Source organism: Tasmannia lanceolata, unplaced genomic scaffold (assembly GCF_043159265.1).
Source record: "Tasmannia lanceolata isolate RefF3 unplaced genomic scaffold, GAP_Taslan_0.1 ptg000012l, whole genome shotgun sequence".
In the NCBI taxonomy this organism is placed as follows: Eukaryota; Viridiplantae; Streptophyta; class Magnoliopsida; order Canellales; family Winteraceae; genus Tasmannia; species Tasmannia lanceolata.
The window spans coordinates 51,362,632-51,380,664 of NW_027518689.1; the positions used below are offsets into that span (position 1 = coordinate 51,362,632).

Consider the following 18,033-nt stretch of genomic DNA (forward strand, 5'->3'; position numbering starts at 1 on the left):
TTTTTTAAGAGAGAGAGAAGGTGACCACCACAAGCTTCATCTCCCATTTTAAGGAGCTTCAGAGCTAGGTCCTCACAGTCAAACATAAAAAGGAATTCATTTTTGGCCAGGATATCGGGTCTAGGTAGAGACGGAATGCCCCAATGCTTCCTAGCCCAGATCCAAAGCTCCCCGACACTCCATTCCTTCTCCTTTGTTCGTCCTATCAAACAGGCATTCAAGAGATGTCGCCTGTCGTCTATTTCCTTCCCCGAAATATAAAGAAGAGGTAGTCCGTTCTCCAAGGTAGTTGCAATTTCACCTGAGTCCAGCCACCCATCTCCTTCATGTTCCTGACCGTCGTTGGTTATTGGTACCATCAATGTAGGTTCTTCTTCTGATGGAAATTCGCACACCATCGACATTTTCCCCTCCAACTGAAATTAAGATACTCATAATTGTTACAGCTCCATTCCTTCCAACCGTTCCACCCCTGATTACGATTACTGCCATCTATTACCCGGCATCCAATCCTTCCACTCTTGTTTACCCTATTCCACCGCTCCCCGTAGTAGGGAGCCCTTGGGTTGAAACCGACATCTCCCGTCTGGATCACGTCTCCAAGGGCCTATAGATTCGCTCCAGTTGGAACCATTATTTTTTTCCCCTAGTTTATGAAACAAATTTATATCTTGATCAAAGGATTTTAGATTCACCTATTTCCTCAGCAAATAAGGAAGAATCAATCTGCTGATCAGGCAGGTAGATGAGCAGAAATTCAGCAAGAAGAGGAAACTAGAAATAAAACTTTGTAACCGACACTAAAAATGAGATACAAGAAAGCAACAGCAAAGATCTTACCACAGACGAAGGAAAAATAATAGATGGAGAACCAAGTGAACAGAAAGAAAGAATAAGACAGAATGTCAAGTTTAACAAAATGACGAAATTACCTAAATATAGCAGATATGTCTGTTACGGAGTGTTTAAAAACGCAGATGTGACGTGGAACTCGGCCAAGAAAAATCCTTGTCAATTCAGCACGGACACGGCAAAGAACACTGTTGGCGCAGTCGTAACTTGGGAGAATCAAAGGAGTTTTTATTGACTCTGTAGGGCAAAACACGGGATGCGGATGCGGTGCAACGCGGAATGCGCCCAGGTAAAAGGGAGTCAACTCGGGCAAGTTCCGAGTCGAGTCAATGAGTTTTTAAACACTGTTGTTACGTAGTCAAAAAATTGTTGATGCTCCAACACACAGAGGAAGAAAGAAGACAAAGACACACACACACACACACACAGATAATTAAACCGAAGGAATAAAAAATAGTTCCAAGGAATCCACCTTGGGCTCTAGGAATCCACTTAGAGAAGATTCAAACGAAATAAAAGGAATCCACGATTGAAAGTAATTGATGAAGAACAAAGATGCGAATATACAGAAAAAATAAGACAGAATTTTGAGTTTAACACAATGCTGAAATTACTTAGATAGATAAGAGATATGTCTGTTACGTACTCAGAAAACTTGTTGATGCTCCAACACAAAAGAAGAAAGAAGAGAGAGCAGATAACTAAATAGGAGTAAAAAATAGTTCCAAGGAACCCACCTAGAGAAGATTCAAACAAAATAAAAGGAATCTACCCTTCGCTTTAGGAACCCACCTAAAGAGTTTGAACCTTTTCAATAGAATCCACTAGGATGGGTAAAATAATTCAAGATATTGTAGGGATGTGCTAGGATTTTGAGCCATCTTGGCTTGTGATGGATTTCTTATGGTTAGTTCTATAGGGAAAAATCCTAATCTGGGATCAACGGCTAGAAAGATACATTTACAAGATGACTCATGGAGAAAAATTCCAAAACCTTCATTGGGTATGACCTTAGCCTTGGACGTCTAATTAACAGATAATCATTGAAATTTAAGGGCCTCCAAAACCAAGCCCCTTAATGTTGAGGTGTCATTAACTCACACTCTGCCCATAATTCATCCTTAGGAAAATGCAGCTCTTAATGTGGTTCCTTGGGTAAAGATAAGAGTGCGTGGGGAAGGAAAGGGCAGGGCTACAGCTAGCAGTAGATCCAACAGTTGATTCATCCACCATAGTGGATATGGGCAATTCAGTGGATAAAGTCGCTCAAGGAGCAGAGGAATCCTCTTAACCAGTTGACTTTTAACAAGGCAAGTGTCCGTAAGAATTTTTTTAGCCATAATTGCACATTGAATTTGTCGATTGCTCCCCCTCCTGGCCGGCCGTAGCTTAACTTTGATGGCAGCAGTTGAGTTCATTGTACCGGTGATCAACATTTAAGATTTCAGTTTCGGTGTGTGTTTCGGCCGTTGCACAAAAAGAAACATGACGGTTTTGGATAAATATTTTGGTGAAAAATCCTACAAAATTGCAGAAACGTATGGAAACATGTGATACAAAAAAATGTCAGTTTCGGATAAATATTTTGGTGAAAAATCCTAAAAAATAGCAGAAACGTATGGAAACATATGCAAATGATGGACATTTAAGATGAAACTTCGGGAAGTATCATATAAATATTTATACATAACACATATATTACATTTCGCATGCAATTCCTATAAATATAACACATAACACATATTGGTAAAGTAGACCACTAATACACTTAAATTTTTTGGTTTCGGTATGCATTTATGTTCCAATATACGGTTTGGTGGGGGTGGAAACGGAAACAATTCAGTCGTTTCGCATCATTTTTGGTGGAAATTTAAAACCAAGCTGGTGATATTGTTAGCCGAATGGGTGGCTACAAGGGAATTATTTATGTCTGTAATGATGAGATTTTTGTGTGTGTGTGTGTGTGTGTGTGGGGGGGGGGGGGGGGGGGGGGGGGGCGGGGTTGCAGGAAAAAAATCTATGAAAAAGCAGGAAAAAACATGTTTATGTGATTTCCATATTTTTCGATTTATAGCAGATTAGGACAGGATTTTTTTTTTTTGAGAAAGCATAGCTTTATATGCTATAAATCAGAATATCTTTCCATTTTTTGTCATTTTGACCATTTGAGATTTTGTGTGGGGGTGGAAACAGAAACATTTTGGTTGTTTAGTGCGAAATAATAAAGTGAAATAAATCCATTGTCATTTCGTTTCAGTGGGATGGAAACGGAAACATTTTGGTCGTTTAGTAAGAAATAATGAAGTGAAATAAATCTATTGTGATTTAGTTTCGGTGGGGATGGAAACGGAAACATTTTGGTTGTTTAGAGCAAAATAGTGAAATGAAATAAATCCATTTTGATTTAGTTTCGGTGGGGATGGAAACGGAAACATATTGGTCGTTTCGTGTTGGTTTCGGTGGAAATAATGAAGTGAAATGAACATATTGAGATTTGAGATTTCGTTTCGGTAGTGATGGAAATGGAAACATTTGAGTTGGTCGTGTTGGTTTCGGTGGAAATTTAAAAGCATGCTAACAGCCATATTATCACCAAAATAGAACTGAAATCCAAGAATATCGAGGAATATCATGCTAGAAACAGCACAGGAACGTGAAGAATATATTACTTAGGCCTTATAATTCCAGAAAGGAGACCCAGGAATATCTCTTAGAAGCAACAAAGGAAAATGCACAACACTTCACGATTAAAATGCTAGGAGAAACGGGTTTATTGGAAGATTACAACCAAGTTTGTAGGAAAATCAAATATTAAAACAACATGAATCACAGTATGCTAACTCTAAGCATGACCCTACCATTTAAACAAAAAATGCATGACCCATAATAAATTTCTGACACATTTGGCCCAAACTAAACAACAATTCCTCCCAAGTCCCAACAAGTACAAAAAATAAAAGGGCATCCCAACACAACATGCCATGTAAACAAATTCAGCTACAGAGACCTGCAATTCCTTATCTCAATAACAAATAAATGAGTAAAATCTTCAAACACAAAACAAAATCCAAACAAATGCAATCAAATCAAACATCCATTTCAATAATTAAAAAAAAAGACCCAATTCAAATTGGAATATAAATTTACCTATTCTGACCCTCCATCCCCACTTCCTCATCCTGCCCAGCCCGATTCCTCCTCCGATATTCAAAATAAACAAAACCCACATGGAAAAGACACTGAATAGCATACCCCGCGATCCAAACCCTTAATGGGGTCGATGGCCTCTCTCTGACCGTCAAAGAGAGCACAACCACAGACAACAAAACAAAGGCAAAATTCCAGATCAAATCAAGAACAACAACAGGCTTTGAGTAACCCCAATCGGTCTGATGTTCTTCCAATTGGAGAGCCGCGGTCTCCCTGACAAGCATCGAGGGCTCGCGCATGATCCGACGGCTGGTGGCGCGGCTTATGAGAAGGGAGAAATTAGGGTTCCTGTTGTTGGAATTAGGATTAGGGTTTCTTCTGGTGGGGGTTTGGAGAAGGGGAACGTGGTCGAACCCACGGCTTGAGGGTTCTTCCTCCATTGTTGAGGGAATGGAGGGGTGGGAAAGATGGGTTTTGATTCTTTTCTTTTGGTAGTTGTGTTTGAAGGGGTTGCAGAGGGAGAGAAAGAGAGAGAGAAAAGGGAGGGGGTTTGAATGTGAATGGTGGAGAGGGGGTTTCGGTGGGGAAAATGTTTTGAGGAAGGAGGGGAGCGGGGAAAATTATTGAACGGTTGATTAGCTGTCAGGGGAAGATAAACACTGAAAGACAAACTTCAGAAGGGCAAATTGATATCTGCACTCCTTTTACCATCTCATTTAGGGAAATGTTATCAGCACTACTGTATTTGATGAGGCACTCCTCACTTTATTAGAAGTACGGTATCGCCCATACCATAGGATGATCCAAACCGTCCATTAGACGGGCCACAGCCTAAATAGGTTGTGCCCCAAAAATCATTTCCAGAAGTTGATCCTAAACCTCCGATCTAAATATTAGAGGGTTGATCCTAACCCTCTATAGATTGGAGGGTTATGATCAAGAATAACTTTTGAGACACAACCTATTTAGACTTTGGCCCATCTAATGGACGGTTTGGATCATCCTATGGTGCTGGCCATACTGTACTTCTAATAAAGTGAGGAGCGCCCTCATCAAAATACAGTAGTGCTGATAACATTCATTTATAGTCCTTATTTTTCAAAAGTACTGTATGGACCACACCATAGGATGATCCAAACCGTCCATGTGATGGGCCACAGCGTAAATAGATTGTGCCCAAATATCATTTCTATAGGATTATCCCAACCGTCCGATCTATAGGGGAACTATATATTATGGAAACCTCTATAGATCGGAGGGCTACGATCATCCTATGGAAATGATTTTTGGGGTACAACCTATTTACGTTGTGTTCCATCATATGGACACGGTTTGGATCATCCTATGATGTGGTCCGTACAGTATTTTTTGAAAAATATGGAATTATAAGGGCTTATTATACCTTATCAAATCTCCTCATTACAGTTCTCTCTTCATTTGACACTATTCTAGTTACATGTTAAAAAGGTATTGTAATTCCCAACCCAATAGGCTATCAATAACCGATAAAAAAAAAAAAAACGTTTTAATGAAACAAGGTGTGCGGATATCATTTCATAGAAATAACCATAAAGAAATATGGATATGGAAAAAGCAATAGCAAGTTGGGAAGACAAATGGCAAGGTTTGGAAATTAATGATTTTAAGAATAGCAGAACGGTGATAGATAGCCAGGCACATTGTTTTTCTTCGGCTTGTATTGCGCTGGTGGGTTTTCTTTTTTCCTACAGAAAATACATGAGAAAGTGATTTTCGACAATGGAAAACTATTTGAAGCCGCTGTTTGTCAAGATTCTACCAAAGTAGGTGTTTTCTTCACTGGTCAAAACAACTCTCCTAAGAGGTTGGTCTTACCTAGCAAGAGTTTCTTTCATGTATATTTATTTTATGGGATAGTCATGGTGCACATGTAATAATGTTTATTCATTTTATTCAATAATTATAAGAATAATACTAAACTCAAGGGCGCCCTTGCATAAATAACATGAAAGGGCATCCTCATTGGTTGAAAGTCACTAGAGAGCATTTATAATGGCACCGACAAACATAAAAGTGAAGGAGATTAAATGAACTTTGGTGACTTTCAACCAATGAGAGCATGCCCTTTCATCTCATTTATACGAGGGCACCCCTGAGTTAAGCATCATTCCTCTAATTATAATTTTAGATTTATATATTTTTTTTTGTTTACAGTATATCTATTTGAGAATTAGGCCAATTAACTGTTAATCTTTAACGGTAAGGAGTGCAACTCACACAACTAAGATCAACCCAGTATGAGTGTGTTCAAGATGAGGCAAATGATAAAGAGGCGATTCACTGACAAAATGTTGTTCTATCATTTGTATGATCATCTGATTCTTGCATTTAGGCTTGATAAAAGATCAGGAGCCTATTTCATTTCCAATCATTCCATCATTCTTACTAGGACTTTAAGTCATCTGATTCTTGTATTTAGGCCTATAAAATATCCTAATTTACTTTTGGATTCGGCGAAATTAAAGTCCATCCACTTTCTTCAGTGTCCACACCTAGAGTATTTATTTTTAACATAAATGTCAATTTTTTGGAGTGAGAGCACAAGGCTCTGCGACCCATATGCGTCTGATCGATCACAATTCTTCTTTTAGAGTCGTACCATGAGAGTGAAAGGTTCTAGTACCCATCATCCAAAATGTTTAGTCGACCTGTGTGGCAAGAGTTTAGTCTCTGAGACCCATCATCAATCTCCAACTTTGCTTCATGGAAAGAACACAATATCCAACTACCATGATTTTAATTTCACTATAGCCAACTAGCAAAGTCAAGTATCCAGGGCAAATCCTTTGGGATTGTCTCGGAGGATTGCGCTGGTGAGAGGTATCTCCAAGACCCAATAATTATATGTTCTCTTCTTCCTAAGTATATAACCTTAGCGAGAGTTCTTCTCATGGGCCTACCATGCTGTTTATTATCATATTTTCAAATTTTTAATTGTCAATGAGAGATTTAGTAATAGGTTCTTTCGTTGAGGAACCAAATTCTAGATCCAAAGCCCTGCGACAATGAAATTTCATTGTCTCTGGGCATTGGCACTTATCTACTGCATGCTCGACCAAAGAAGGGCATACATAGACACCTATTTTGAGCCATTTCAAAAAAAAATAGACACCTATTTTGTCTCTATCCTAGTATACCATTAGCCAACTAGAGCAATGCCCCAATGATGTGTATATCTTATGAGACTTGAAACATCGGTAATAAAGGATTCAATGAAATACCTATATTTCCAAATCCTTTTGAGGGAAAATTTCTGAATTCTTTCATAATAAATTAGAAAATCATTAAAATCGGTTTCCAATATGTTACAAATTGTTTACGTCAAAATATGTTACCAATTGTTTACGTTAAAATTCACTTGACCTGAATTCTAGGCTCCATATAAAGTGGTGAATTCAGATGATCTTTGGCATTGGGCTAAAGGATTTTGAGACATTCTTTCCTTCACGAGACCATGTGCCCTAGCAAAGGATGAAGTTCTTTTATGTTTGAATCAGTGGACTTGGCTGCTAGGATACTGGCCAAGGGACTGGAGGCCTGTGGAAACCATATGCTCTCTCTTTCTACTTGGCATCAGGACTTTGTACAGGGCGCGGAAGAAATTTGGGTTAATTTTTATGGAATTCCGCTGCATGCATGGGCCACTTCCACTGTTGAAGCTTTTGGTCCGGTCTTGGAAGTAAAGATGGAAGGAAGTCATGATCACTGTATGAGTTATGTGTCGGCTAAAATTCTCACTCCTAGATGGAAGTTATCCTGGCCTTTTGTTCATTTCTGAATTTTTGGTGATTGTTTCACCATTGGAATTGAAGTTCACAAATCCCAATCCATAGAAAGTAACGGGTCTCGGTCAAGTTCGGATTCACTCAGCATTGACTCCCATAGAATGGCGAGCCTAGACTCGATGAATCTGTTGAATCCGCTGGTATTGGTTCGAGTGGCTGATTCTCCTGTGGGTCGAAATTTCGATTGTGCAAGACCGCCGGCAATCCCTGTCATGGCCATGGTTCGTTGTCTGACTGGAGGAACCCTTGCAGGAAGACCGTTGAACTTTTGGGGCCCTTCCATTCGAATTCAAAATTCAAATCTCTTCATCAACCAAAAAAGAAGGGCGTGTTTCCCAAGGAACCCCCCGGTCATGACTCCATTTGGAAATCCTCTAGTGACCGATGGAAATATATCGGGATTTGTGGTCAGTCGGTTTAGAAAAATGGTCTTTTACCTGATCGACCTAGTGTACTTTCTAAAAGAAATGACTTGTCTGCATCACAAGGGGTATTTGGGCAGGTGGGACCTACTCTCAATCGAGGATCTAAGTGAAATAGATCAGTTAAATCTAAGGATCCTGCTGGAATGGAACCGAAATCAAATAAGACCTTGGGCATTCTTAAAAATGGGATCTCTAGACCGCGCCCTACCGGAATGATCTCTAAGGTTCGGAATTCTAAACTTTGCTCTCTGTGGAAGCGGAGAGCAAGTCAAGAACTATCAGGGGACGAATTTGGGAGGAGCACCTCTGTAAAAACCAAAAGCAAACCAGACTATATCATAAAGCCGCCTTCAGGAAATCATCTGAAGGAAAGAGTGGTTGAGTGGGTTTCAAAAAAATAATAATTCCCAATCTATTTCCAGGGCATGCGTAGCCCTTGGGTGATTAGATAGAAAGGTCATGGGGGTTTCTCCAGCTTCTGCCCCTAATGAAGCTGGATGGAAAGGAGTTTTAGGGGATTGGGGGAATAAAAGGTAAACCTAAGTGACATAGCTAAGTATTAGAGCTAAAATGTAAGGAATGATGGGGCATTTCGTGGGTCTCCTTATTGTTGGAGGTGGGGATCTTAGATTTTATGCCTTGAAAAGCAAGTATAATGACATTTTCTAATCAATAAAGATTTATTTCATCATGAATGGGTATTTACATTAATGAATGTGTGTGATGTGCTTGTTTATTGACACATGTTCGTCCTTATGTAGCATTGTAGAAATGTCATGCTCAAAGGATTCACAGATCCAAGGGAGAAAGAAGATATGGCATCTCGGTTCTATGCAACCTTAATAGTTCCTAGTGAGGAAAGAGACTGGACATCTCTTTCTGTATACAACTAGCACCAGTCTTGCCTACATGCACGTGTCGTGAGGTGACTTATCTCGGTCATCTGGGTAGTGGACCCTAAGCAAGAAGAGTGGGTGCGACGATTGGATCGCGCAACCGAACCGGATCAAATAAAGAAAAACGTGTGGACAAGAAAGTATAAAGTTGTTCTTCTAGATAGGACCCTTTACATGTCCTTAGACCTGAGGGATCTTATTGGTATGTCGGCCCGTTCTAGGGTGTTAGTCTATCTTGCAGTGATTCTATTTTAGAGTCACATTCGGATACAGCTATATCCTAAAGCAAACCCTCGAGACCAATAGTGATACTCAACAAGGGAATCTTCGCACTAAAATATAGGAATTGACATTTACAATTTTGTTCAGAGCGGTAGGCCTACTAAATAGCCTGGCCAGGCGAATTTGATAAAATGTTTATTGAAAAAGTTTTATGAAATATTGAATTGTTTTCAAAGGATTTTACAAATGCATTTGGAGGCCGAACACCGCTTGATCAAAATGGTATACCAAGAGTGGGCCAAGGGGGTAAATGGTGTCCACCTCCCGTATGACTCAACTCAGTAGATGTAGTTATGAAGAAATGACTTGCACATGCATGATGTGATTAATGGTAAGATGATCTGACGGTCATCTTCAGGGTTACGTCTCAATGGAGGCCACTGACCTAATGCGAGTGTAGTTTAACTACAGAGCGAGACCGCAGTGGGGCCCACCATAGGGTTTTGCAGGATCGACCGTCGGATCCCTGCGACGATCCCACTCATAACTCGATTGACCCAATAACATCCAAACGGATTAGGATTTTGTATTTTATGTAATTGCACGGACGGATATGATCCGTTAGATTAATGTAGATATTAATTAAGTATATATATATATGTTGATATATGTATATATATATATATATATATATATATAGAGAGAGAGAGAGAGAGAGAGAGAGAGAAGATTGTGTGCTCGAGTGCACCAAGCCCAATCACATGGGGCCCCACTTTGTTAGGATGATCCAAAGCTTTCATTTGAAAGGCCCTTACATAGATGGGGTGTGTACAAAAAATCAGCTCCATATGATCATCCTAACCCATCCAAAAGTGGAGGGCAAAATGGACAGACACCATTTGCCACAAATCTGCCCATTTTTGTCCTCCACTTTTGGAGGGGTTAGGATGATCCAATAGAGCTGATTTTTGTTACACACCTTATCTATGATGGGGCCTTGCAAATGAATATTTTTGAAATACAAGTAGGCAACCCAAGAGGGGGGTGAATTGGTCAATTAAAAATATTTGTCTTAATTAAATGTGATGTTAAAATCAATTTATCAATTTAACCACTTTAAATCTAACCCTTGTTAATATAGATTAAAAATAAATACAAAGAGAAAGAAGTTACCAATCACCAAAGAGAAAGGGGAGAAGAGAAAGCACGCCATAAGGAACACAAGATTTAGAGTGGTTCGGTCTATCAATAAGACCTACTCCACTCTTTCAAGCTTTACCTCCTTGGTTACTCCACTAAAGATGAGATTCTCCATAATGGCCGAATCTCCAAACCGTACAAAAACACCTTCTCCAACACCAAGAGAACAAACCCTTTTCGCTCCGGATTCTCCTTTCTTAGCGGGCCGAATCGGAGACCCTCTTTACAATCAAGCTTCTCCTTAAGGCCGAAGCGAAAACCCCTCTCACAACTCCAAGATTCACTCTTCTTAACGGGCCAAATCGGAGACCCTCAATACAATGAAGAAGAACAAAAGAAAAACTCACTTCGCCTCATTAGACTTGATACAAAAGTGATAGCTCACAAATACTCTCCACAAGATAAACAAATCAAAGCCCTATTGAGGTACTCTTGTTGAATGTAGATTCACAAATCAAAGCATAAAGAGGATAAAATAAAAACCTTAGATTTGAAGGTGTAAGCTCAAATAGATTTGAAATAATCTTGCAAAAAGGTTGTTTAGTTAGTCTAGGATAGGATATAAATAGCCCATGAAGAAATATGACCGTTTGGGCATAAAATTGTAAAAAACTGAGTTGAAAAAGTCAAGCCCCGCAATCCTCAACGGCTACTTTTCCAGATCGGCGCGGTCGACCGAGGTGTCGTGGTCGCCCGCCCTATCGGACGCTCTCCCTTTTATTTTGAAATTCTTATCGCCACGGTCGACCGGGTCTATCACAGTTGCCCGCCGAGAGCAACCTGGACATTTTATTTTTGTCTAGATCCCTATCCGCGGTCGCCTGGCCCTATGGCGGTCGACCGGCCCGACCATGATAGATTATTTTTGGATTTTCAGAAATACATCTGCGGTCGCCCTGGAGGTCCCGGTCGATCGGCCCGCTATGTTTCGGGAGGTGCTGGACTTCCAGTCACCTTACCGCGGTCGCCCGGGGAACCCCGATCGACCGACACTGCTTTAAAATCTCAGTTTTAAATATAAAGTTTCAGGGACTTGGGCCATGGTCTTTGGGCTTTTGTCCGAGATTTTCAAACACCTTTTGGGGAGTGTAGATGGTTTCTAAAGATATCAAATTTATTTTAAGAAACCATTTTGAAAACCTTTGAAAGTGCAAATACATTTAAAACAAGAGGACTCCAAATACAATCTAAAAAGATAAAATCTTGAGTCTTCCTGGATTGCTTGGCTCGACATCTTGAACTTGCGAGTGAACTCTTTGACTTGATTTGGCTCTTGTGACATCCTCCATTCTTCAAATCATGTTGAGTGGTACATGAGGTGTCACCAATTCTTGTTCAACTCCAAGCTTCTACTGGCACTTGCTAGGTATGCTTGTGAGATCTTTGACTTGAGCTCTTGACTTGAACATCTTCCAGGGATGATGTCTCCAATGTATGCGCAAGCTCCTTGGTTCATTGTGTATGTGGATCCGCAAGCCATGTGTTGAGTTGTGTTGTGTAATGGCGATATGGCATGTGAAATTCTTGTATAAGGCACAACACTTCAAAGCAACACATTAGTCCATAAAGACTAATGAATTTGGGTTTGCTAGCATCAAAACAAGAAGGAAAATGTGAATGATTGAACCCATGGGAACCCTTGGGCTTACAGTTTTGGATCACCACAAAAAATGTGGGACCCATGTGATTGGGCTCTTGAGCGCACCATAAGCTTGGTGTGCTCGAGCGCACAATCTTTTTCCTCATATATATACACATGTCTTTGTTAATTAGTAACAAGAGACAGTAAGAGAATTTTCCGAAGACAAATTGGAGTCAAAATAACTCCCATTGGATGTGAGTTATTAATTAATTAATTATTTAATTATTATACATTATTATGTATTATTAATTTGATTAACTATAATTATAATAATGTGTAATCCAAATGAGGATAGTTATTCATAAACCGGTTTTGCAAAAGTGGCGGAATTGGAATGGAATTGGGAATTGGGATAAGACTACACATTTGGATAAGGTTTGTGGGACCCACAACACTCCTAAATTAGTTGGAGAGCTGGAAAAAAGAGTCCCAATTGCTCAAGGATTTTGAGTTGCACTCAAACTCCTTGTTGGATAAGAATTGCTAAATTGTAGGATCTACAAAGTAAGAAATTCCTTTCCAACACCAACTCTTATGAGATAAGGCCACAAGAGCTGGAGAGAGGCGTTCATACACGTTCTCCCATATATCTTAAGTGTCCCCACACAGCCTTGGAGGTTTGGGAGAGTCTCATTCACTCGGGGAGTCTTAATTCAAGTTGGTTTCTCAATTTGATAGGATTTGGGAGAGAGAAACAAGGATTTATGAAAACAAAACTCTATTTTCTATAAATGATAAAGGGCTGAACAAAATTTTGAGTGAGGAATACTCCAAAATTCGCTCCCCCTTGATTCCCCCTTTGAAAAAAAATGTTTTCCATCTCTCTTTCTCTCTATTTCTCTTCCAATTGAAATAGATTCAAAGAGAAAGGCTTCCAATCAATTTCTCTATTCTCTACAACAAAGGTACTGATTAGATCAGACCTTAAAGAGGTGAATAAGAATTATTCACATCCACAATAGTCCGAGTAAAGAAAAAGAATCCATCAGTTCAACTTGCGGCGTTCAGAACGATTGCAACCGTTCGAGGAGTGGATCAAGCAGCGTGGTTCCTTAATTTCTTCTTCAAAGAGGTATTTATTTATGTTTGATTAATATAATTAACTAATCTAGACTCTAGAATCTTAGGCGATTGCAAGATCGAAAAGAAAAATTTAAAATTCTATGCAATTTTTATTCCGCTGCGCATAACTATCTTGCCAGAAGGGGATAACCTTCCTTTAGGGGATAAGGGTGAAAAGACGTCCTTGTATAAACCAAAGGTTTGCTTGAGGCGATATTGGTCTTAAAAAGCGCTTGAAGTGAGGTTTTTTCACTGTATCATTAAAAGTGGCAACGTGGAGTCGGCGGTTTCCTCGAAAGTGACATTAGTCATGAACAGATATCCTCGAACATTAAAGGCGTCATTGGTAGTCGAAGTACGATTTTAGACATCTGTCACGAATAATCGAAATGAATCTGGTCCCATAAATGTTTTACTATCTAAGTGTGGAAAACTTTATTTCACACGCAACCGTGGGAGGTGTAGGGACCTGCTATTGGCCATCATAGGCAGTCTCTCTCTTAAAAAGATGTCTCTTGGGCTTACTCAGGAGGTTTAAAAGAAAGAAGTTTACGTTTTTGCCAACAAAAACTAAAAATGGAGCAGAATGATAACTCTTTCCTCTCTTCCAGTTCCTTGAGTCGGAAAAGAAAACGGTTCATGGACCTTTCGAAGTTGGAGGAGGATCTTCGCAAGATGAAGGCGATGGCTTACAATGAAGACATGGCCTCTAGAATGCTTTGACCCCCCCCCCCCCCCCCCCCCCCGGGAAATTATCAAGGACTTTCTCAAAAGACAATGGAAGCTGTTTAAGGAGGAGTCTCATCGGAATACTGAGGATCTCTTCCGTTTGACTGGGTCATATAATATAAAGGAAACTCACGTGCCTTTATACAAACACCCTTTTTTCAACAAAACTCTAGCTGATGAGAGGAGATTGCGGTGTCTTTGATGGGAGGCTAGCAAAGCGGTGGGGATTCAAAAGTTGGAAGAAAGGATTGCTGCAAAAGGCGTTCCTGAAAGTAAGGAATCGGATCCTAAGGATCAACTACCTTCCTGTCAAAAGAAGATGAACTGGCTTTGAGATTGAGTTGTTATGAGAGAGTTGGGAAAGTGTTCTTCTTGAAGGGGTGTTTATTTGGGTATTGTTGATGAAATTTTTGAGGAGTTTTGCTTCTGGTAAGTTGTCTTCAAGATCTTCGAGGAAGATCTAACAAGGTTGAGGGAAGTTTTATTTTATGGGGGTTTTGTTTTCAAGATCTTCGGTGAAGATCACAAAGGTTTTTTGGTAGCTTTATCAGGATTTTTTAAGAATGATCTTCTAGGAAGGTCGCAAAATTTGGATTTTTGATTGGGAATGGTAGATGTAAAGGGGATGGGATAGGGGGAATAGTTTTTTGGAATTTTTTCTTCTTCAGGGCCCTAGAGTTATCTCCTAGGCCTTCATACGATGAAGTTTATGGGGGACTCCTGGTCCCTTCTCTATGTAATTTTTGTATGAATATTAATATATCTCTGTCACTTTTCAAAAAAAAAAAATGGTGAATTCATGCCACAGAAGAGAGACTTTCACTTCAACTTCTTGGTGGAAAAATCCTTGAGAAATCTTCTTCAATATGACTTTTCGAAATTTCAAAAGGCTACTAATATTGGCACTACCATGTTTTGATTATTGCACTGACTCACCTTGTCTTTTATTAGTTAAATTGTTGTCAAAGGTTATTACAATTACCAAAAACCTCTTAGAAGCCAATTAAAAAGAAAAGACAAGGTGAGCTAGTGAAATTATCAAAATATGCTAGTGCCAGTGGCGTTTCCAAAATCCAATAACAACTTTCTTTTGTTGTCAAGTGTTGAAAAGGAGTTCAGGGGTTCTTCAACAAATTCAGCCTTCCTCCTTCATTAATTGAGGCAATTTTCTTTATATTTTTAGTCAATTCCTACATTTTCCATCAGGTTAGCTTCATATAGTTTTAATTCTAAATTTAAAGGTTAATTCTTAGCATGTACAATATGATCTAAGTTGATTCTCACATGCTAGATTAGTTTAATTTCAAAATTTATTTATAGGTATCATATTGTATATCTAGTTTATTTCATTTCCACTACATACATCCATGCATGGTTTTAAGCCATTTTTGGAAATCATAGCCTTAAATTAAAATGCAGCTTAAATTATTTAGTGAGGTATTTGGATCTAGGGAAAAGAAAATCATGGAAAATAATATTTTCCTAGAAACTCTTTTATTAGTTTTTATCTGGATTTTCTATTTCTATTGTTTGGTTCACATCCATTAGTTTTATGAAAATTTGAATTCTAGTGTTTAGTGTATGCAAAGAGAAACAAGCATTTTAACAAGCCCTTCAAGAATTCGGGATCCCTCTTTGATTGATCTTGGAACTTTTTGTTTGGAAAACTATCGCCAGACAAATCATCTTCATGTGATCTATTATTTGAGAGAGAGGGAGAGAGATTTAAGAGAGAGGTACGCTTGAGAGAGAGAAAGAAGAGAGAGATATTTCATAATTAGGGTTTTTTGCAAATAGGGTTAGCATTTATATGCATACGCTAACCCATTAAGGAAATGACAAAACTAGCCCCATTAATACTCCCCCTCAAATTGAGCATAGATATTGATCATGTCTAGCTTGATGCACATAGACTGAAAAAGAACTACACCTATAGCTTTAGTGAATACATCACCTAGTTGATCCTCTAATCTCACATGAGGCTTCACACTCTTCTTGGTCATAACCAAATCTCTAATAAAGTGACCGTCAACTTCTATGTGTTTTGTTCTCTCATAAAATACTAGATTGTTAGCAATATAAATGGCTGCCTGATTATCACACATCATACTTATCATTATAAGAATATGAGTATTAATCTCATCCAGCAGATGTTTAACCCACATCCAGCCATAGCTTTGTATGTAGCCCCAACACTCAATCTGGCCATCGTATTTTGCTTCTTGCTCCTCTAAGTGACTAGATTTCCTACTATAAAAGTTACATACTCCTAAGTTTGACCTTCTATCTAACTTATTTCCACCCCAGACTGAATCAGAGTACCTCACATTGTCTAACTTTTTAGAATGTCTAAATACAATACATGTACCAGGTGAACTCTTTAGTAATCTGAGTATCTAGTACATTTCATCCCTTTGTGGTTGACTTGGAGCATGAATGAACAGACTAACCATATCAATAACAAAGGTAATGTCAAGTCTCATAACTGTCAAGTATATTAACTTTCCAACCAACTTTCTATATTTCCCTGGGTCATCCAGTAATTTACCTTGCTCCTTATTAAGTTTCACTATATGATCCATAGGAACCTCCGCTGGTTTAGTCCCTAACATTCCTGTTTTTTCTAGTAAGCCTGCCACATACTTCCTTTGAGAGAGACAAATATCACTCTTCGACTTTACCACTTCAATGCCCAAAAAATATCGTAATGGTCCGAGATCTTTAATTCTAAAGTGTCTACTAGGATGCTAGTTTAGATCACCCCACACTATCATTACTAGCAACAATAATGTCGTCCACATACACCACCAATACTATTACACCTGCTCTTACTTCTCACAAATATGGAATGATCTGATGATGTCCTCTCTATCCTATATGATGCTACTACTGCATTAAATTTATCAAACCATGCCATGAGAGATTGCTTAAGGCCACATATTGACTTCTTTAATTGACATACCTTATTAGACAACTCCTCTTAAGCAACATAACCCGAAAATTGCTTCATATACAATTCCTCTTACAGATCACCATGGAGAAAAGCATTATTCACATCAAGCTGAGATACCGATCAACATAAAGAAACCACAACTGAGAGAATAACTCAAATGGAATTAACGCGGGCAACAGGTGAAAATGCCTCAAGGTAATCTAGCGCAAAAAACTGAGTATATCCTTTCGCCACCAATCTATCCTTCAACATCTCAATAGAACCATCAGGCTGGTACTTGATGGTATACACCCAACAACAACTAACATATTTTCCAGGAGGCAAATATGATAAATTCTAAGTATGGTTCATATGAAGAACATATATCTCTTCATCCATAGATCACTTCCACTCGGGAGATGAAAGAGCATGTTGCAAACTCTTAGGAATAGACATCGTAGACAATTCCAAGGCAAACTAACGAAAAGAATTAGATAATTGGGAAAAAGAAATAAATTGATAAAGAGAATAATGACTAGTAGTACATGAACGAGTACCTTTGCGTCATGGTTTAGGTAGATTGAGAGAGAGAGAGAGAGAGAGAGAGAGAGAGAGAGAGAGAGAGAGAGAGAGAGAGAGAGAGAGAGAGAGAGAGAGAGAGAGAGAGGGCCGTCAGCCCATCAGATGAAGATGAAGATGGGTGGGAAGACTGAACTATCACCAGAGCATCTGGAACAGTGTGATGTTGTTGGTGAGATATCTGTAGTGGCCGAGCAGGCACCTGCACAATAACAAGAAGAGGAATATCAATAGATCTATCTTCGCCATAATAAAGTGACAGTAATCCTTTATTTACTATTGTAGTTCCTAAGCTTCATGTCAAGAGTTTTTATATGGTGCTTGACCGTGAAGTACTGTCAAAATGGTACCACCCTTGATATTTGATCCAACAACAGCCCACTCTGTTAGACTTACTTTCCAGTACATATACACTTGCCACAAATCTTCTACGAGGATTTCTAAGAGCCAATGCTAAAAAATGCCGCAAAAAAATGCCGCCAATTGTGCAAAAATGCCTCGGGAGGCACCTAGGCTTACC

The 18,033-nt window shown here is 39.1% G+C and overlaps 1 protein-coding gene across 1 annotated transcript in view; it reads right to left on the reverse strand.

The window, feature by feature from the left end:
* LOC143888439 (E3 ubiquitin-protein ligase At4g11680-like) overlaps window positions 1–4,620 on the reverse strand; it is a 40,286-nt gene extending 35,666 nt beyond the window's left edge. The window contains exon 1 of the mRNA XM_077392866.1: window positions 4,000–4,620. Within this exon, the coding sequence (XP_077248981.1) occupies window positions 4,000–4,442 (443 nt within the window). The 5' untranslated portion in view covers window positions 4,443–4,620. The remainder of the gene's footprint in view (window positions 1–3,999) is intronic.
* Between the last annotated feature and the right edge of the window lie 13,413 nt (window positions 4,621–18,033).